Here is a 23,100-nt window from a genome sequence, read left to right on the forward strand (position 1 = left end):
GCAGAATGGGAAAGAAGGGTTTATTATACGAGTGGAAAACAGTCTTGAACGTAAGTGTGGAAAGAAAAAATACATATTTATCAGATGCAGTTACACACAAAATCAAAGGTGCATAATAAATTTATATTGGAAACATCGAATGACAAAGCGTAAACATGTCTTTAATGTTATTTCATTTGGTAGACAATTTCTTACTTTTCAAAGATGGAGAAAAAAGAGTTTACAAAAATTGAGGATTGTTCCAGTACCAATGTTAATATAATTTTACAACATAAATATCAGGGTTCAACAACGATTTAAAGTAAGGATTTCAAAACGATTACTTTTTGCTACCAATATTGAAACAGTTTTGCCGTATAACTGTCGGAGATGAGCACTGATGGAAAACAACGGCAATACTTCCCATAATATTCAGTGCCAAGCATTGGATCGTCTAAGAGAAGGGAAAAAATGTATTCGGATATGTGCTGAACTTATTCAATCAAGGAAAAGGTATTCAACTATCTATCTGACAATCTGAACCCTCTACTTACTCAAAAAATACTTAATAGTACGTTTCATAAAATTAATTACATTTATTTGAACATCGATAAATTTAAATAAGTTGCGCACGGGACTTACATAGATTTTGTCAAAATGGGTTAGAACAAAAATGTTTATATCAGAGTTACAAACAATGATGACTCGTGCTTTTTTTATGCAATCGAATTACTTCTAAACATTTCCGTAAATGAACCCTTGATACCAACAATATTAATTGTTATACAAGTGTTCCTGTTGTTTTAGTAGATGTCCGAAGAAACGAACGATCTCAGCAAATTGACAATGATTTTGATATCGAAATTTACCAAATGATCAAAAAGGAATATACACTTTGCTAGGATGACATTTGTACCATTACATTGGAATGACAAACATAATAAAATATAATTCAGTTATTCTAACCAAGGTTTGTAACTATTAAAAAGGGTACTCGCTGATATAATTTAGATATTGCTAAAATAAGAGGCAAAGATGAAATTCCATTGAAAATAATGGTATTCATTGAAAAGAAATAGTTAAATAAACAGTTACAATGAACAATCTACTTTTGATGGATAAAGACATAACTTATGAGAGAAATTAGGAAACTATACAATAATCTGTTAAATGATGTAACACTCGGAGCTGCGTGAATTTCTTACCATCTTGGACACCACACAGATGACTGTATCATCTCGTGTTTGGTACGTTTCAGACAAACAAGTCTTCTATAACACCTGGCAATGGTGACAGTACCAAACAGCATCAACAACAGCAAACAGCGAATCCGCAATGATCGGTAAAAATAGTTCGACACATGCAGGGCTTAAGTAAATACTTGCAATGGAAAACGACGTGTGTGTGGTGGTATATTTGAATTTCATTGTGAATATTAATCACGATGAATTATAATCTCAATTAGGTAATTGAACAATTCAAAATGCGATCAAATAATGCGGTAACCACCATGTGGCGACATCTTTGTTGCTAACATTATTGTTCTAAGGTACACATTTCCTTCTTTTAAATAACTTATTTATTTCAAAGATTAATATTAAATAGGTTTTCTAGGTGAAAAGTTTTGGGGTGACTTCTCCAACCATTAGGGGCGACTTCTCCAACCACTCTGAGGCGACTTCTCCGGATAAGTTGGGTGGAGTTCTCCCATGACGAGTTCTGCATATACCCTGAGGATTATAAGGTCTTTACTGAACCATTTGAATAATACAGGTGATTAGAACGAAAAACACTTAACAGAAAAGGAAGAATTAATAGTAATTCACTGCTGGGGTAAACCTCGTTTTTGCTGCAGACGGCGTTTACTGCCCTGTCATTACTGTAGCTTGGAGATGAATTCCGGATATAAACCTGATTAGTTTATTAGTATTAACTGTGTTACTTCCGTTGTAAATAAAGTAGAAGGTAGAACAATTGAACAAAAGTTTAACATTTTCCAACGCTCTTTTATGAATTGAATCCTGCTGTTTACATTTTCTGTTAATATGCATCTTTACTGTTTTCTTTACTGTTTTCAAACCCATTTATTTTTGTTAAAAAGCTGTACATACATGATGTTTCCCCGTTCAAGCAAGTTGCCTAATTTTGACTTGTCACGTGTTTCCGAAAGCGACCTTTCTCTGTATTTACAGTTTTCGATGACAAATATGATGTTTTTGAATTAGCAGAATTGAATTTAGACATCTAAGTCCTAGAATGCCTCACTTCTGCAGCATAAGAACACATCTTTCTAAAATATGGGCAGTGTAAATACCTCGTTTGATGTTTTCAATCCCTCTTTTACATCCAAGGTCGACTCCTGTTTGGAACTCTTTACCAGCTGTCGTTGCTGAGATTGCCAAACTGGTATCTTTGAACATTTAAGAAGAACCTAGGGATTGACTGAAGAACTGAAATATGCGTTCAGATATTTCTCATATTTTTTATTTAAATACCTTATTATTATACCATGTTTTAATTTGTGTTCTGCTCCCAACTTTTTATTTATTTACTTTCTTTTCTATCAGTGCTGCATCAACATAATAATCAAACTTGATTTCTCACAAAGTAGTTGCAAATAATGATTGAAGTTGAAACAAACAAGTAGGCAATGAATCAGGCAACTATCATGTTTGATGAGTTATTTGCTAACAACATTACTGTGTCACATCTCTTTCTGTGTCCCAAGAATGTAATGACCTTGAACTCCTACACTGTTAAAACTAGACATGTATACATGTGTTCAGTGATACACTTATATGAGCATAGATTAGGCAGAACCATTGGAGTTCTCATCATCACCATATACTCAGGATGGAGTGGATGGGTCAGGGTGATTATATATATATATATATATATATATATATATATATATATATATATATATATATATATATAATAACTCTTGAGTTTATGTTTCACATGCCTGAGAATTGACATGTTTGATCTAGGTTGCAAGTGTCATTGTGTCTCAGAATGGGACCCCCTGGGCAATACTCCAGGGTCATACACAACCTTCAGGAATCTGATCCTGCATTGTAAAATAGAGACTGTTGAGATCTCCACCTTATAACTCTATATACACATAATGGGCATGAAAAGACAAATATATTATAGCAAGAAAACAACAACCCTGGGGTCCATTTCTACCCAGGGACTTAGCCCCTGAGTCACAACTTTGAAACTAAATTATTGAGACCTCCAACTCAGAAATATACATACACTTAAAAATGGCGTGAAAAGACAGGATTATACATACAACTAATGTTGAACTAAGGGTTAATCCCTACTCATTGTAACTTACTCCAGGTTCATAATGGTTTTACAACATTGTATCGTCACCCTCTTAGTAAGAGGGGTGGTTAATTGGATTTGGCTGGCGTTATCTAGAGGATGACCTCCCTGAATATTATAGCCTGGTGAGAGTAGATGATAGAATTTCAGCAGAGAACTGAGCAAGACTATTGGGAAGAAATAATGCAATATGAGCCCCCTTAGACAAGAAAAATAACAAATTTAATCAAAACAAATTAATAGCAGCAATTCCAATTGAATCTAAATTAGGTGAACAAAGTCTAATAGCAGTGTCTAATTTAGATTGTTTCATCATAATAACGTGTGGTGAAAAGAGCACAATGTCCATGACTGATTGCATCACCTTTCTCCCTTGGCCATTTATCAGCGTCTTCCTGTTTCCTTGAGCATTCATATTATCTACACTTCACCCCTTCCTGGACTTCCTAGTCCTTTATTCTGAACTTGCCACTTCTTATTTTGGACTTCCATCTTCAGACTGTCCTGTCTCTCCCCAGAAAGCTGTTCCTTAAAGGTCAAAACTACCCATAAATCTCTATGTACCACTTTCTACATGTACATAAAATTCCCTCACTTACATTACTCAGAAGCATACTAGCTCTCCACACTGCATAAATTCTGAACCAATCTGATAGAACATCACCCTCATTTCACAGTGACAGGCCATAATTACCACATTAGTGTTATATTGAATGCTATCATATCTCTTTACCAATGCTACCACATGCTCGATTACTATTGCATAAAATTCACAAAATTCTAGCTCACAGCAGTCCCTAACTTACAAGATTATTTAAACATTACAAAATCAGATATAAATATGTGATTTTGTTAACTCATCAAAATCATCCTAATAGACCAAGAAAATTAGTTCATATAACCTTATGAAATCCTACACATATGAAAACTTGGATAGCCTGCAATCGTCAATTCTATCAATGAACTAGTAACTAAAATTAAAGAGATAAATTGCATAACAACTCTAGCATCAACAGATTTCCATGAAATTGAATAAACGATACATAATATGGATCCTAAAACAAACAATAAAAAAATAGAAAATTACGTAGGAAATTAAAATTGCGTACCGTAATGCTGTTCTCTTTCAGAAATTGTGCATCCTAGCACTAAACCCTGTGTTTTCTTACAAGACAGCCACCTTGTTCCCTTTTCTTGTTTAATGAGGGAAGTACTATTCTTTTTAGGCCTCCTTGGATCCAAGCTTTTCCTCTCTCGGGAAATTTAAGACTAAAGAATTTCAACTAAGGTTGTCACTTTAAATTCACATTATTTTCAAAGTGCACGCCTTAATTTACTCTGCCGATTCGTAAGCAACGGTTCATAAATTATCCCAAGGTACTCATTTCTTCCATCAGATCTCAGACAACATAGAATCAGTGAAGTACGAGCATATCAATTTCCCTTTGAAAATGATAATTTGACATGGGTTCCTATCAAGCGGTGATGGTTTGTAGCTCAAATGTTTACTTTTTCAGGACAGCATAGCAATGCCCAGGTCAGTCTCACTGAGTAATAAATTCTAGCCTTTCAAGTTTTAACACTGACATGGGGGAGAAAAGAAGAAAGGTCGAAGTGACCCTTCACAAAGACTTTTCTGGCTTAAATGTGATAACATTTTAATGCTCCTTGCATTCAACTTTAAGGTTCAATACAATTCAAAATTCAACACTTTACAAACATATACATAAATTTCAGCCACAGTACATGAAAGTGTCATATAGGTATGCAACATTTGATATACTGTGTATGTAGCAAATGCATATAACTTCATCATACCCCTGTCATTCTGTCACAAATACATAATAGCAATGGAGTGCGACCAGTTTAGAAACTATTGAAGTTCCCAGCCTAAAGCAGTATACAATCTTAACAGGGCATGAAAAGAAAACTTGTCTACATGCAACTTATGCTGACCCAATGATCCCTCCATTGCTCCAGTTGTTCAGCCCATATATCATTCTAAGGAAGTTACTGAGATCTCTTAAAACATTGCATACACTTACTGAGCATCAAGACAGATTCAAGCATGCAACTGACTTTGGCATGTGGTTCATCTCAGGCTGCTCTTCAGGAACTTGGCCTCAGGGTTAAAACTTGGAAACTATTTACCGGTAGATCCCAAACTTATAACCACATTTATAATTACTGGACATGAAAAGAAAGATATATACTGTACATGTAACAAATTGTATTCCTGGAGGTCCACCTCAAGGGACCTAGCTCCTGGGTTATAATTTGAAAACCATCAACACTCTCATCTAATGGCATTGTATATTCGTACTGGGCAAGAAAATAGAAATGCCAATATCCAACTGACATTTGCCTTATCTTCAGGGACCAACTGAAGAGGCTCTAACTTCAGCAAATCAGGGAAATGCATGGTTAAATAACATACTAACACAGACTTCTAGTTATTCTCTGTAACAAGGAATGTTTTCAGGGACCTCAGGGGCCAAAAGTTGGCCCCTGTCCCAATAAAAATGATCTCAAATTCACACAGAATTCCCTGTTTGGTCTGATTCATTATCAGAATGATGGCCCAGGCACCATTCCACTTGCCCCTCAAAAAGCCCAGGTAACATAAAGAAATTAAGATCGTTTTACAAAACTTTTGGGTGAAAATTTATTGGATTGTCAAACTACCTTGACATAGAAATCACTTTGTTACCCCACCAAATGGCACATTTTCAAGAATATGAGAAGCTGGCTGTGACCTGCATGATAAGCCATTTCCTGAGCCATATTCCAAATCTGAAAAGAAGATGATAATATGGCTTAGAAATAAAAAGAAATTAAAAAATGTTCACATTGAGACAAAATTCATCGACGGTAAGACTGGTTTGACAGTTTTAAAAAATATAGAAACTAACTAGAACAATGTTCTGTTTTGCTGTTTAAAATGTGAACTGTTTACTAGAAACTTTCTTAATTTGAATTTCAGAAAACTGTCATTGCTATGACTGGACGGCAACAGGTCTTGACCCTTTATCGGCAGTTGTTGAGGAAAAGGAGACAACTTCAGCATACAGATAAAAGTTTCTTTTTGCAGAGAGTTAGGGCTGAATTTGAAAAAAATAAACATTTGACAGCAGAATCGGAAATAGATCATTGCATCCAGGTTGGTTCATGTACATTTACAGTTTTTACATTTGTCTTATAGCCTGTATGTGATATATTTCAAGTATATTCCTGCCTTATAGGTTTGGTGGCATATATTAATTTTCATGTCTGTCTGTCCATCTGTCTTTACATCTGGCACAATTTTATTAATGCAAGAAGAGCTTATGAGATGGTCGGTTGTCTGTCCATCTGTCTGTTAGCACAGATTTTTTATTGTTACTCATGCACATTAGTTTTCTATGACTTCCATAATTTCTCCAATAACTGGAGAAATATTGTGCATTAAAAAAATAAGAACTATTTGACACTTTTTACTTGTTCTTGTAGAAAACCTCTGGAGAGCAAAGAAAAGGCATAGAACATGGAAATCAATGGGTAACTGCAGTTTTCCATGGTTCCTCCATGATCTCAGAATGATATGGAGTATTGGGATGCTTTTTTACATGCTTATGGAGTATTTGGACAATCTTTTTATGTGCTAATGGGGTATTTGGACACTTTTTTGTGTGCTTATGGGGTATTTGGACACTTTTTTTGTGTGCTTATGGGGTATTTGGACACTTTTTTGTGTGCTTATGGGGTATTTGGACACTTTTTTGTGTGCTTATGGGGTATTTGGACACTTTTGTGTGCTTATGGGGTATTTGGACACTTTTGTATGTGCTTATGGGGTATTTGGACACTTTTGTGTGTGCTTATGGGGTATTTGGACACTTTTTACGTGCTTATGGGGTATTTGGACACTTTTGTGTGCTTATGGGGTATTTGGACACTTTTTACGTGCTTATGGGGTATTTGGACACTTTTGTGTGCTTATGGGGTATTTGGACACTTTTTACGTGCTCTTGGAGTATTTGGACAATTTTTTGCATGATCATGGAATATTTGGATTATTTTTTATGTGCTTTTGGAGTTTTCAGACACTTTTTACGGGCTGATGGAGAAAACACATTGAACACAGAAAATTTTCAGTGACATGGATATTACATTTACAACGTGGAAATCACACTGAAATGGATTTTTTGTAAACTGTGCTCAGACCATTGAGATCAAGAAAAAAAACTTGACACAAATTATTTTGTATACTAAATATTATCATTGTTAGCTGGCAGATATTTAAGACATTTCACCATGCTTAAAAACAACTTTTGGACGATGTCATGTATCTGACAGTACCAGATTTCTGACTAAAAATGAGCCACTAAAGACTATGTAAATTTGCATTTGTTTCTTAGTGTGTATAGATAAGTATATTTTTATGACAAATTAACGATAAATGCCTACAAGTAATTACATATAACATGAATAACCTAACAGAGGGATCAATGTTACTACTCCAAGGTCTTAAACTAAGAAACAGAAAGAAGCAAAACGAGCAAGTTTAGTAAAACCTAACAAATAATCAGCTGCTACCTATCAGATTGCACGGAAGTCTTCATTGTTGCTACATTCACCTAGACATGATGAAATATGCTCATAAGCTCCATCTTTTCTAGATCTCATTATGACAAGAGATTGCCTTCCATGCATCAGTTGAAGAAATCTTTTGCTTGTTGCCACCGTAGTTTTGTCATCCTTTTCCTTTTTTCTCAGCAGCCTGATCTAAAGGTCTGACATCTGTTGACTTAGTAATCTCGAAGGATGAACTGGTATTCAGACTGCTACCTTAATCTGACCAAGTTGCTGACCTTTTGAATTGTTTACACAGACAATTGAAGGACCCTAGTGTCAACAGACAGGAGGTTATGTAAGACATGCACTCCAGGTTTTCACATGGACACCCAATAGTAGACATAGACATGCAGCTTTAAGGATGGCAAAATCCTACTCAGTACACATGGACATCCAAGAGTAGACATAGACATGCAGATTTAAGGATGGCAAAATCCTACTCAGTACACATGGACATCCAAGAGTAGACATAGACATGCAGCTTTAAGGATGGCAAAATCCTACTCAGTACACATGGACACCCAATAGTAGACATAGACATGCAGCTTTAAGGATGGCAAAATCCTACTCAGTACACATGGACACCCAATAGTAGACATAGACATGCAGCTTTAAGGATGGCAAAATCCTACTCAGTACACATGGACACCCAATAGTAGACATAGACGTGCAGCTTTAAGGATGGCAAAATCCTACTCAGTACACATGGACACCCAATAGTAGACATAGACATGCAGCTTTAAGAATGGCAAAATCCTACACATGGACTGTGAGTCTGTTAATGACACACAACAGTTTACATGGGATGTTGTGTCGGTGGGTTATATGTCGGATTTAGTATCAGTGGCGATCTTCCGAGAAGCTGAAAACAGATTATTATCTCCCATCATCTCAAATCCCACAGGACAAGCGTAGAAGTCTGTTTCTTGAATTACGTGTGTTTTTTTTAACAGCTGTTCAGCATACATTGACTAATGCCATAACAGTGGCGAGAAACGTACAGTTGGCAGAAAGAGATACAGTACTCTCCACTACCACCTTTCTTAAAGACCGCCAAGCTAAGATTGCACCCATTCTGGTCTATGACCATGTAGAGGAAATAAATCAACAAGCCACCAAAGTCACAAATTTCCCTCACACATAGCCTCGGACACTAACTTTGAGGGATAGAAAGGATGCCTGTATGACACAGCAGAAAGCAATTCTACTGATCCTATACCCATAGAAGATCACAATTCTCAAGAATGAAAGTGGACATGAGGCAGAGAGAAGATGGTCAATTTTGTCCTTGTTTCTCTCCACACCAGCCTCCCCATGACAATAAATGACACCATTTTCATGTCAGATATCCCAGTGAGCCAAGACTCCTGTTCTTTGCTGCCAAATGGGAAAGTATTTGCCATGATAATCAATGGACCCAATAAGTGATTTCCATAGGTATCAACCCTTTGAGATGAAAACCTGTACACCAGACCAATAAAAACCTCACAAAGACCAAAAGAACCTTACATGAAAAAATTTATTCATACATTATATAAGATCAACAGTTTTAAAACAACAAATGCTATACACAAATTATTATGACACATATTTACATAATTATTTACATTTCTGAAACTTTATTTCTTTCTTTTTACTTATAACACTATTATCTTCCTGCTTTGGCTAAGCAAAGAAGCTTTTGATGGATGCTCACTTCTTCATTTCAAAATTTCTTTCATGCAGTTTTGTCCTGAAGTTTTCCTCCAGATCATATATACTTGACACCACCACTTTAATGTCTTTCAATCAGCCTGAAACTTGCCACGACCTCGGTCAGTGTCTTCAAGCTTGCGTTTCTTTGAGTTAGGCTTAGCCATTTGGTGGATGGAATATTTCAACAAGATGAGAGAAATATAAAAAAAATGTAAAAATTTAGATTTGACATGTGAAAGAGGAAAATCTCCCCATTATAAATATGTTACGAATTTATATTTTTCCCCATAAACCCCAAGATATTATGCCAAGAGCTATCCAAAAATTGAAATCTAGAAAGACAAAGTAACAGTTCGGAAGTTTACACCTCGTAAGCTGTTGATCGTTTCTATTAAAAATCCACAAATTCATCACATTCCATGCCAACTAAATCTTGCTGTCCCAGAAGAATCAACTAATGCAAAGCAGAATGATCGCTTCATCTCTTGGTTTTTACTTGCATATGTGCCCACTGGGATTGACTACTGGTGGATCTATTTGCAACAAGGTGGGATGCAAAATTCACAGCTTTGGTCTCGGCAGTCTCTGATCTGAAGGCCAGTCGATGCTCTTTCCATAGATTGTAACAGTTTTGGACACCTACGGTTACCCTCTAACATCTCTGATTATGTAGGTGATACAAAATGCAAAAGAATCAGAGTGTCTCCTCATCATGGCTAGTCCACTCAAGTTTGGAAAATTGTTGATAAATGACCAAACAAATCTAGCAGCAGAAATCCTAAAGAAAATAGAGATATTTCCTCATCTGCTCCAGCAACCATGATGGTAGGCTTTTCATTCCAATGCAGCACATCTGGATCGTATTAAACAAGCCGTCAAGAACAAACAGTTTTCTCAACAAGTGGTGGAGAGAATTCCTCAAGTGAAAAGTCCCTTGCCTTTGAATGCAGACAAAGGAAAATGGAGAATTTTCTCACCATGGAGTGAGCATGATCACATTTTACCACTGAAGGCATCAATACCTCAAATATCTAACTTCATAATTTGGCTTTTCAACCAGAAATAGTTAGTACCAATTACGATAAAAGGCTACCACTCCACAGTCTCTGATACACTGCATCATCATGGAACAGAGAATATCAGACAAATCAAAGGCCTATCTGATTGTCACATTGTGAAGACCGCCCTCATATAATACTTACCTGGGGTGGAGAATGTTGCCACAACATTGGCGACTGACTTTTGTGCGCAAGATTGCGGCTTGAATGGACACTGGGGGGAACAAAGGGGCGACTATCCTCAAAGGGCTGAAGTAACTGGTAAAACTGGAAGAGGTTATTTATTCACACCCAAGCGGTGGCCTAGCCACGGAAGAAAGAAATTAACATGCGCATGAGAAACTAGGCAGACTGCAGTTCAAAAATACACCAGTATCAAATCAGGGAAATATGGGCAGGTCACCTGTTCAAAACAGACCCTTATTCTACAGGTCATTTTATTGGTACACGCCAGGATTTTGACCAATGCATGTGTCTAGGCATTTAGGGAGTGAATTCTAATAGGCGTACTCCTAATGTACATCACTGGTAAAAGGGAAAGCGGGAATTCAGACTTGAAAAGCTTCTTAAAGAGAAGCTTTCGGTGCTGTTTTGGAGTTGTTTGGGTTGGACCGAGTGCCACCCAAAGGTGACGAAGTAGGGAGAAGTTGTTATAGAGGTCACAGAACCAGATAGAATAACAGAGACAGAAGTTTGAAGGCAGAAGGGAAGTGGAGAAAGTGGAAGGATGAGGGACATAGTTGAGGGACAGAAGGGGCACTGGAGTACCAATCAAGGAAAAGGAAATAATACAGATGAGTAAAGAAATAGGGACAGGTGTAAACATTATCATGTTTCACGTCAGAGGATGAAATTGGCAGATTAGCTAGCACAACCAAGTGGAGAAATTGTGGAAATTTACATGTGTTGTTTGAATATTTAGGTCTGTTATTAAATTGCTATTCCTCACATTTTATTTTTTGTATATTATCCACCTAGACCTGTCAGCAATGCTGATGGGGGCTCAGATCTAAATATCCATCTATTTAAAAAATTTAAATTGTGCGTCCTCCTACAAGATTGCAATAATACCCTAGGAGGCAACGTTACACTGATTTTCTGTCAAATTCAGATTTCATACGTATTTCAGTTTGATCCATCCAAGGGTGTTGCTCTGTGCCCAAAGTTGAATCTGTCATGGGGACTAACTTGGCTAAATAAGACACTGTATGAACTACTCTACAAGGCTTCACTGGTACACTTCTCCTAAGATCTGTTTTCCTCTTGCAATAGTGACATACAGCAGAATCAGTGAAATACATGCTTTTTCAGTGGACCCAAACTATTTGCATTTCCAGTGGAAAGGATCAGTGTCACTCATGAAGGCCCCTGCTTTTATAGTGAAACACCATCCATTCAGGACATTCATGTCAAGGTTGTCTGCAGGACCTATTGAGAACTCTAGAGTGGATACTCTGTCTATTCTTACCTCTCAAAGAGTGAAGAGATGACATAACATTTCAGGCACTCACATCATGGATAAAATGGGTTATTCACTCTGCATATCAGGAATTAACCATAGATCAAAAGAGCTCGCTGCACATCTTGACTCATGAAGTTATGGTAGTAGCAACAAGCATTGCATCGGAGTGAAACTGCTCCCTAGCCGACATTATAAAAGTCATCAAATGGAGGTCAGAGTCATCTATCTCCAACTTTCATATCATAGATCTTTCATCCCAGAGGCTAGCCAGACCTGGTGGGGCTTATTGCTGTAGCACAACAGGTTACCTTCCTGGGTTGGTTTGGTAGCTTCCTAAGGATGTGGCTTCATGACTTCCACTGGATTTGCAGGAGGGCAATTTTTCTCTTTCATGATAGTCAAGCCTCAGCATATGGAATAAATGCTCCAGCTAGGTTATCTGTCTAGAATCTTCCTGGGGACTGGAGATTGACTCCCCAGGCTGAGGGGATGTACCACCTTCCACTTCTTACTGGGTCCCAATGTGTTATGATTGGGTAATGTATTTAAAGACGAAACCATTTTTTTAAATAGTAAAATATGTTTCTTCAATAATGCTTGCCCAATCATAATAAACGTTTACCTTCCCACCCTACCTGCAGTTAGATCCTTTTTAAGGGCATGCAGTCTGATCCAGTAGTAACTGAAGCATTCGGGGGATTTGTCACTAATCAGTGTATCTAGGGGAGATCACTCTAACTGCTTCCTATGATGGCAGGTAACTTTTAGCTTTCTTAGCTAAAATGTTTGGTCTGGGAGGGCTGGACTTGCAAGGTAGTATTAGTTCTCTTAAGGTGTTATGATTAGGTAAATATTGAAGAAACATTTTTCTTCTGGAAAAATTGGTTTTAACTGGATCATTCTGAAACTTGGGAAATGTTATAAACATCATCTGAAGATGTAACATTGAAAAATAACAGTATTTCTGAGATTTTCTTTTAGAGCTATTGCCTGTTTTGTCTTTGGGGCCTAATGTCGCTGACACAACTAGCCTCATGGATTTTAGCAGGTCACTGTGATGCATTGTACATGTTTTAGTCATTATTTAAAGATTCATGTACAAAAATTACTGCCTTCTTTCAATTTTGTTTTCTCCATTAGTTCCCATTTTATCTTGTGGTGTTCATTCTGACTGCATCCTTGCAAATTACCCTTATTTTTCATCTTTGCTGCACCCATAATATCCATAAGAAAATAAAGATAAAACACTGTTATATCAGATTTTAGACCAAATTGAGTGCATCCCAAGCTTACTGAATAGAGCATGATCATTACCAAAGAATCATAAGAGAATCAATTTCATTTGCTGACGTAAATGTATTACTGATTTTGATTAGCTTAAACCAGTGAAAGCACATGTTAGATGCTTGATAGAAAATTTAACAAAGAGAAGATGAAATCTTCAGTGAAAACAGTGTTGCATTTATTTCCGAAGTAGTGGACAGGGCAGAAAAATTGTAGACTTGTGTGTCTAAAATAAATTGTAGAGGGTAATGGTATCTCAGTCTTGAAGAGTTAAAATCTGAATACATATAGCTGGCAACTGTGAAGCCTGATAATAATCACAGGTGCCTGGGTGATGGATTTATTCATTTCTGAAATAAATATTCATTTGTGTCAGCATTATATACTTTGAATTATTGTTTTGTCAGACTATAACACAGTTTGATACAGTTTTCTTGTCTACTAGAATAAGAATAACTGTGTTCTGAAAAGTGGATAGGGTTATTTTAGCAGGCAAGGAAATTTAAAAAACATGCTGCAGTCTGAATCTTCAATGACTTATTCAGAGTATATTATGTATATTTAATTTGCATTGTTTGTTGGCTTTTTCTCCATGATTATATCATATGAATAATTTTATTTTGTAATTGACCTTAGTTCAAAATCAAGTTCATGGTGCATCTGATTTTGTGAACAACATAATACATAGCTAATGGTTCTCTGTGAGTATAAATTCAGTATTAGGGTCATTATCAATGGAGGTAAACATGTTTATCTTTATTTGAGTCTAGAACATTGGTATTTCCACATGAAAATACCTGGTGTACCTGATGTTTGCCATGTTCATTATTATAATTTTAGAATAGACCTTATCTTGTTGAGACCTTAGAGTGTTTTAGAAATGATTTTTTTTTTACCTTACCCTCATCCTGGTTCTATTATTGTGTCTTAACTTTTGTTTACTTGATAAATTACTAATTGTTGTCTTAGCATCTTGATGCAGACTCAGTCTTATTATTGTGTTGTTTTTAATTTGTTTGGATTTATTTATTTTAATTATTATTGACATGAAATACAAACTGTTCATCAATAATATTATTGGACCAGAACATTACTTTGGAATTGTAGTGAATTCAGACAAGAACATTTTTGGATTATATTATTGTGATACAAGAAAATACTATTAGCACATCATCACAAACCAGGCAAATGACACATTAGCATTTTGAAGACTACAGGCACATCAACATAATAAGTAGTGGAATTTATTTGGAATACCACTGAAATTCAGTTGGAACTTCATACATTTGTACTTGTGATATAACTTTTAGGACTATTTGGGATTTAATTCACAATATGTTTTTTTAAAAATAAATTTTCACTTTTAATTATAGGGAAATAAATAATTTGTTGAATTGTAAAAAAAATTGTTTTCACTTTTTTCTGTTACTTTTTGAAGACCATAGAGTCATAACAATATCATTCTGTTTGTCTGACTCTACAATGCTGAAAAATGTAATATTTATTGCAAAAATTAAGAAATCCATGGTATGAGTACATATGATAATGATATATGTCTGAATTCCTTTTTTTTTAAACAACAAGAATAGCAAAAGTTTTTGAGACCTGGTGATGGGTGCCCCTCTGGTTACTATGGATAAAATTACATGTGTTTGGCAAAGCCACATATAAGTTTAAACTGTTTAGTACTTAGCCTAATATAGCTATAATAATCATGCACATATAAAGATAGCTTAAGGAATCCTTTCATGGTGCATTTTTAGATCTGTAAAAGCTACTTATCTTACATGACCTGTGCCCTCCAAAGCCTTAATCCGACCCTGCTTATTCCATATCAAGAATGAACTGATGACCGATACTATAGTTTGTTCCACACAGCATAGTGAATTTTATCCTATCTGTAACTCTGAATATTTTCAGGTCAGCGTCATTAAATGTAGCTAATAGTACCTAATTCATTTCATACAAAGTCTTTAAAATGAATTAAGTACTTTTAGCTACATTTAATGATGCTGACCTGAAAATTTACTGAGTTTCAGCTAGGATAAAAGTTTAACACTGTGTGTAGAATAAACTATAGTCCTGCAGTATTTGATGGATATCTGAAACTTTCTATATTTTATGGTCATCATCTGAAGTTGCACATATTGACAAATATCTTTGTGTTCCCATGATTTTTGTAAAGAGTTATTGCCCTTTTTTACTTACAACTGGATGCAGTGTATGACAGAATTTTTGTGAATGCAACATTACTACTCTTGCACATTTTAGTGGATTGCTATGAAATTTAGGACATATTATGGTCATCATGAGAAAATGTCCATGCTGACCAATCATTGTACATGCACTATTGTCAGAAAGAGTAATGCCCCTTTTTTAGGAGGTAGACATGGGATTTGAAAGTGGTGGGGATATATTTACATAAGCAAATCACTCATCATTCCAAAAGTTTTCTTTACCCAAATTAAAGGCAAGCACAGTAAGATAGGGTATCATTTTCATTTGAAAGGCACAAAACAAACATATTCCATGTATTTAATGCGTAGTATCTACAACAATACAGTACATGTCACTATTGTCAGAGGAGTTATGACCCTTTTTTAGGAGTGTGAGAAGTGGGGATTTAAATGCACGAGCAAATTGCTCACCATCCCTGAAGTTTTCTTAAAAGGAAAGTACAATAAAGAAGGTATAATATAAATTTGAAGCATAGTACACAACTTATCATGTGTACTTAATGCTCGGTGAATGTATCAGAAGTGATGCAGCTCATGTTCGTGCATTTTCAGTGATCATTCATTTCTACTGAGTTGTTGAAGATTCATAGATTCTTGTTCACTTTTGTACACTTTAATCATACTACCAGGTATACTTTTAGCTTGGAGGTGTTTATAGAAGTATTTGGTTGTTTATCAATGTCCTAAGGTGTAAGTTCACCTTGGAAGTGCTTATCATAGTCTGTGGTCTAATTTTTGCTTGGAAGCACTCATATTAGTGCTTATCATGTTCTAAGGTCTAATTTTAGTTTGGAAGAGGTTATCATGGCATGATGTCTAATTTTAGCTTGGAAGAGGTTATCATGGTATGATGTCTAATTTTAGCTTGGAAGAGGTTATCATGGTATGATGTCTAATTTTAGCTTGGAAGAGGTTATCATGGCATGATGTCTAATTTTAGCTTGGAAGAGGTTATCATGGTATGATGTCTAATTTTAGCTTGGAAGAGGTTATCATGGTATGATGTCTAATATTAGCTTGGAAGTGCTTGTATGGGTGCTTCTCAGCATATAAGGTCTAATTTTAGCTTGGAAGTGCTTGTATGGGTAATTTTCAAGCTAATTGTGACTAATTGAGGATTTAAATTTTTATATCTAATGTCTTTCTGTCTCCAGAATTTCCTAAAATGTAAAGGGGATTTTGTTTTAGCCATTCCTAGTATTGCTTTTGTTTTTAATTCAGAAAGGACAGATGGTACTGAAGAGGGATGCATTAGTGTAGATGTAATCCAAGATTTCCAGCCTTCACCAACATTCCAGTTCGAGTAAATACCAGTTATACAGTCTAGAACAACAATAGAACAACTAGCTGGATTGATTAGAGTGATTGGATTGCAGCATACAAAAGAGGTTTTCTTATTACAACATGTTGCTGATGTAATACATCAATGAGTTTTCAGTACAGCTCTCAGCTTTTGTATTTTAGCCACAGCATCTACAGTATGAAGGGGATGCAAACTTTGACTAGCACAAAGTGGACACAACTTTTGACCTAATACAAATGGAACAGTTTATAAACTTACCTAGACAGAAAGTTTTTTTTTTTAACCCATAAACAAAGATGACCAAGACATATTGCATTGAAAGAGTAGAGGACCTTTTACTGGAAAAAGGAAAAGGAGATAATTGCTGAGTACATTATGCAGAGACACAACTGCTTTTTTGCTCACAGTAAAAGTCTGGAAAATAAACAGATATTTTACTTTTGAAAGATATAATTTTCTTCTTTAATTTATGTAGATCTGTATATTTGTAGAATTCATTTTAGAATACATGCTTGATATTCATGTTTTACAATGTAATCAATACTGATTCTTTTGATCTTTTGTCATCTGTCTAATTATAGATACTCTGATCACAGCCTTTTTAATTTGCACCTTTTTGGACTTGATAATTATAATAGTCATTTTTAGAATTCAGGTTTTACAGTTTTGAAGATCATACCATTTGTTTCTGAACAAAGGAACGTGCTCAGTATCTAAATATCTTCATTATATCGATACTTTGTTGAAACTAAGTTGGGACATGGTGGTTGCTATGACTTTTATAATTTAATGACCTGGTTTTGGGGATATAAATTTCAGATCATCTTTAGCTCAAATAAAGAGATAAAATTCTGACCACGATAAAAAATGATGCCTTAATACATTGGCATAATGAGAAAAGTAATTGCTAAAAGCCATAGGAACTTACCGGTAGTTAATTTTATATCATCTGTCTTGTAGGTGTTTGGTGGGGTTATGGTTTTATGTGTTGATGGTCAACTGAGCTGAGAAATAGCCTTAAAGTAGATGATTTTATTTTAATTACAAATGTTTTAGCATATAATCAGAAATCATGGATATTGCCATACACTGTGTATCCGCTGTCCAAGCTAACGATATATCCAGTCTCATAAAATATTTAGATGGGGACATACACCAAGAAGTCTTGGATTCATGCTTATGCTGGGCATCTCGTTTGGGAAACTTAGATATCGTAACTTTATTAGTGACCCGAGGTGCTAATCTCAACGCTAATGTCTGGGGAGGTTTCACACCACTAATTCTATCAGCCATGTTTTCGCCAAACACTGAAGTTTTGAGATATCTGATTCAGAATGGAAGCAATGTCAACAGGTGCTCAATTAAACTTCGGCAGACAGCGTTGCATGCTGCAGCAATACGAGGGCATCTCGAGAATGTTACAGTTCTTCTTGCTGCAGGAGCGGATCCCGATGCCCAGGACTATCTATGGAAGACTCCTCTGTTACATGCTGTCAACAACAACAATGCAGCCTGTGTCAGATTGCTGATTCAGCAAAATTGCAATGTCAATATCACTGGATGGGTAAATGGTACGAGTCTGTCCCCACTTTTATTAGCATTAATGAAGAACAATTTGGAGATCACAAAAATGTTAATCCTGGCTGGGGCTAGATTTGAAAAAACAGTGATTGATTATCCAATGAACATAACAAATTATTACCAGATAGTGGAAGACAATTTAAACATAGAACTTAGACCAGTTTATCTGCAACAGCAGTGCAGAATTTGTATAAGACAGCTACTGAAACCACAATTTATCGCAAAGCTCAGACAAATAATGTTACCCCAAAGGATTAAAGACTTTTTAAGTCTTTCAGAGCTTAATACAGACAACTAAAATGTCAACACTATCTTGATGATGGGGTCATTTAAACCATTCAAATCAAGAAATACTAGTATGACACATGAGAATTGTAATACAAATGCATGTTGTAGCACTTAAAATTGTCCACTGCCAAAATTATAAATTAATAAATAGGAAACGTTTGAACCATCTGAGAAACATAACTAGTATTCTGCATTACAAAAGTTGTTTCTGTTTCCTGATATTATGATATGATGTACTTAATGATTACTCAGTGTTGTTATTATTATTATTATTATTATTATTAAGTCCAAAATTTGGGTTTTGCATTCTACCACTTGCATGTTCCATGTTAACCTTTATTAGTGCTTTGCTTTACTAAGAAAATAAAAAGATGAGCTGTGTTTGCAGTTTTATTCAAAACAAATCGACGTCATTTTTATTTTCCATTGCACACAGTCAAACCCATGTTAAGCAGTCGCCTCAAAGAAATAGTGGCTTCCTAAGCCAGATGGCTTTTTTTGTCAGTTTATTTCTTCTCAGTATAAGTTGTAAGTAATTTAAACATATAACTGTTTAAGATATCTGGTTGCTTAATACAGGTGACATTTAAGGCATGTTTGATAGTGTTTTGTACATTTTTCTATCTTGAGTCACATTTATACACAGATGCCAACAATTCCGATTTTGGTGGAATTATTTCTGTTTTTAACTTAGATTGTGGCATTATGAATATTTATATCATATTCCAATTTTCCAGTCAGATAACATTTTTTTATTATTATTTGCAAACCTCAGTTTTTTAACACTAGTATATCTACGTCACATTAAGCATATTAAAGCATGTCATATCCAATTCATTTCTGAAAACATTCCTAAACACTTATATTGCATCTCAGTACTGTCCAATACAAAATTATAATGCAACTCAGCACTGTCCAATACAAAATTATATTGCAACTCAGTACTATCCAATGCAAAATAAAAAATCAGCTTAGTGCTCTGATTTGCCAGAAAAATTTAAAGAAACACTTTGAAATGAAAGGTTTCTGATGAGTATGATACCTCTGCGAAACAGAATGCAACAAAAGTTAAAGATGGTATATACAAGGCTTCGATGAGTAGACTGCTTTTGAAGTCTTTTCTTGATGGACTTTAGCATGCCACATCGCAGGAAAAAAGAATGTAAAAACAAAAAATCACATGATTAAATGCCTAAATAAAAATGTCCAGTGTAATCTTCATGACCATAATGCTCCAGTTAAAGATTTTGGTCTGGATTCACTAAGCATCTCAAATTTTCTTCCTTAAGGTGATATTTTTAAAATCACTTTCATATTGCTTGCATGATAAAAATTAATTTCTGTTTACAGAACAATGTGCGGGCTTAAGGGATTATGATGCAGTCATAATATCTTGAATTTTCCTTAAAATAGTCCTGCCTAGATATCTGATGGAATTTTCAGGATTTCCAAAACTTCGAGGAACTTATCCACTTCTCCAGTTGTTTTTGTGCTACATTTTCAATCTAAAATGTGATTTTTTTATTCTCATTCTGTCACTATCACTATGTATGACAAATAAACCAGATGATGTAAAATCTCAGTCGGAAGAGAAATGTTTAGAATTTTAGAGAAATTGGGATGGGCATGTCAGTTTAGATATTTAATACGTCTGCCTCTGCATGTAGGCGAATGAAGGCTTTGATACTTCAGATATACATTTTTTTGTTCTTCATTTATGGTATATATTGCAATATGATTTGTATATTAATTTTTTTGTCTGGAATTTGTCATGGATGGTTTTGAATATAGATAAGAATTATTGTAAGAATTAACTTTTCAAATTCATTCAGATATTGCCACATCTTTTTTTTTTTTTTTTATTAACATTAGATACCTTGTATAAATTTCATATGTCATAGTTTAAATGGATGTTTAGTGTGTTTTAAAGAGTTTTGAAAATTGAATTTTACTATAAATACTTGCTTATAAGATAAGTCCAACTGCAAACTGACACCATATTTACTCACCTGAAAGTCCAGCTGTAAACAGTACTGACTGAGACATGTTGTTGCATAGTGCACCGGCAGATCTGGGTCTATTCAGCTTGTTAGGAGTAATCAGTAGAACAAACAACATAGACCCTGGCCTGCAGGCACATAATTCTATGGAAGATCTAGACCTTTGTCATTGTTTGCAGTTTTACTTGTCTTATAAGTGAGTGTATACAGTATGTTTCATTGGGTATGTTTTGCAATAGTGATGTTGCATTTAGATTCAGATTTCTCCTAGATGTTAAATTTGTGTTAATGATATGTTTTCTCTTCATGCCATATGTATATTCATTTACAAAATAGGTTCAGCTGCAAACACCTTTGATGCTGATCTGCCATCATATATAGCACTGGAGTGTATATTGTTAGTTCTACTGATTACTCCTAACAAACTGAACAGACCTAGATCTGCCTGTGCTTTATGTGACAGCAGATCTGGGTCTTTGCAGTTTAGAGTTGAACTTGATTGGTATGGGAGTATAGATGATATATGGTGAGTGTTATTTGAAAGTATGCATATCTTTCTCATGTTATACACTTGTATTATTTTGCAAGAGTCATATACCATTCTTGGGATGTACAAATCTGATTCAAAATGAGATCAATCTTTAGTAAGTAGATCTGACAGGCAACAAAAAAGTGTGACCTTTGCAGTCCCCTGTCCGTTATTTTTTAATAACCTATTAAATAAAGCATTGCATTTCATTTTAGGGAGAGTTATCTTTAGAAACAGTTATGTTTCAAATTACATTTTTCACTTTCATGAATGTGAAAGTTTTAATTTGATCGGTGAATCAAAGGGTCAGTGAAAAATTATCTTGTGTGTATTTCTTTGTGTGCATGTACTATCTTCAACTACTCAGTTATCTCCCTTGTATTTTCTTACACACTGAACAAAACAAATGGGATATTTAGAGCAGACCATACTGTTGTAAAAACACGGTGGCCTTATAAGCAAAGGAAGAGAAAATGTTTTGCAATTTATTAGTATTTTAATTAATATCTGAATCTCTAGAGTAATTAGACTAATTGCTAATTAGATTAATTAGACCAATCACACTAAATAAGCATTGATGTACCTTTATTATGCAACTATTACTGTTTATGTTCTCTGCCCAAAGAAGTTACTGAGGCTATAGAAACTTTGTAAGAAACAAATTTTTGCTATCAATCTTTTTTAAAATTTAAAAAGAAACAAGTTTTCAATTTTTGCAATATTGGTCAGTTGTTTGTTTCAGAGGCCACAGTAAAAGAATTGTAATATATGTTTTTATAAAACTTGGTACACATTTCGAATTAGTGGTCTAGATGTGCCGTTTGCAAACTGATTTTTGTGTACTATCAGTATTTTTTTATTTGGCTATGGAAAGAATTTGTAAATTTTCCAAATTATTTACAATTTTTTACATTCTGAGAGTTTAGATAAAAATTGTTTATAATATGTTTATGAAACTCGATACAGACATCAAATTAAGAACTTGAGATATATTTTTAATTAAAATTTTGTATGTGTCAATAATCAGTGTTGCCAAGAAGCGAAATGCAAATTTTTCCAGTTGTTTGTTGAATATAACTAAAAACAATAGATTTAAAATATGTTTTTTTAAACCTGAACACAAATATAAGGCTAGTGCTTCATAATTACAATCTGTTTTTGTTCACTGGGTGTGTAGAAAATTCTTCACCTTATACAGAAATGTTTTGTAACTGTCAAACCATTAAACGGAAAAGAACTTTTAAAAAAAACAGCAATGCCCTTGGTTTTTATAAACTTGTATAATGATCAGTGTCAGCGTAAGTAACAAGTTTAGTAAAACAGACTTCATGCTGCACTTACGAGAATGTCATCTCGGTTTGTTCTGTGTGCAACTTTGGAGCAGAGATATGTTCCTTTAATGTGTGTTTGAAATTAAAATTTAACATCTGAAATTTTATCAGTGTTTGCAGTTTTGTATTATATAAGTGACAGTGGCTATCACATTGCAGTACTTCCACACTAAAATTTTGTTTCACTTCATGATGAATAAAAACATAATCATACATATTTACATACATGTGACAGAACAAAGAAGTAAGCTTAAGACAAATTGGGAGATTAACCAAATTTGTTCTGGAGTTTTGACTTCAATAGAGACAGGATTTTCTGTGAGAATTTCCGATTTTTCCTTGTGGCACACGTCTTTGATTTTCTTTTCCCAGTGAGTAAACAATTTGAGTCTTTTTCATCCATTTG

General features: G+C 34.8%; 1 protein-coding gene across 7 annotated transcripts; it reads left to right on the forward strand.

Moving 5' to 3' along the window:
* Positions 1 to 1,904: 1,904 nt before the first annotated feature.
* On the forward strand, positions 1,905 to 22,801 carry LOC149779552 (mitochondrial ribosome and complex I assembly factor AltMIEF1-like). Of its 7 annotated transcripts, none has more exons than XM_089940273.1 (3): positions 1,905 to 1,944; positions 6,296 to 6,482; positions 16,884 to 22,801. In XM_089940273.1, the coding sequence occupies exon 3, from the start codon at positions 18,038 to 18,040 to the stop codon at positions 18,842 to 18,844; it is 807 nt and encodes a 268-aa protein (XP_089796399.1). In that variant the 5' UTR covers positions 1,905 to 1,944; positions 6,296 to 6,482; positions 16,884 to 18,037; the 3' UTR covers positions 18,845 to 22,801. The 7 variants fall into 7 exon arrangements, with proteins under 7 accessions (XP_089796399.1, XP_089796394.1, XP_089796396.1 ...); XM_089940268.1 differs by having other exon boundaries at positions 6,296 to 6,472; XM_089940270.1 differs by having other exon boundaries at positions 1,942 to 2,018; positions 6,296 to 6,472.
* Positions 22,802 to 23,100: the final 299 nt, after the last annotated feature.

This window comes from Sinohyriopsis cumingii, chromosome 17, assembly GCF_028554795.1.
Source record: "Sinohyriopsis cumingii isolate HCF-2022 chromosome 17, ASM2855479v2, whole genome shotgun sequence".
NCBI classification, from domain to species: Eukaryota; Metazoa; Mollusca; class Bivalvia; order Unionida; family Unionidae; genus Sinohyriopsis; species Sinohyriopsis cumingii.

What these genes read in the sequence shown, in the direction of transcription:
- LOC149779552 (XM_089940273.1), top strand. Translation starts at nt 18,038, where the DNA reads ATGGATATTGCCATACACTGTGTATCCGCTGTCCAAGCTAACGATATA.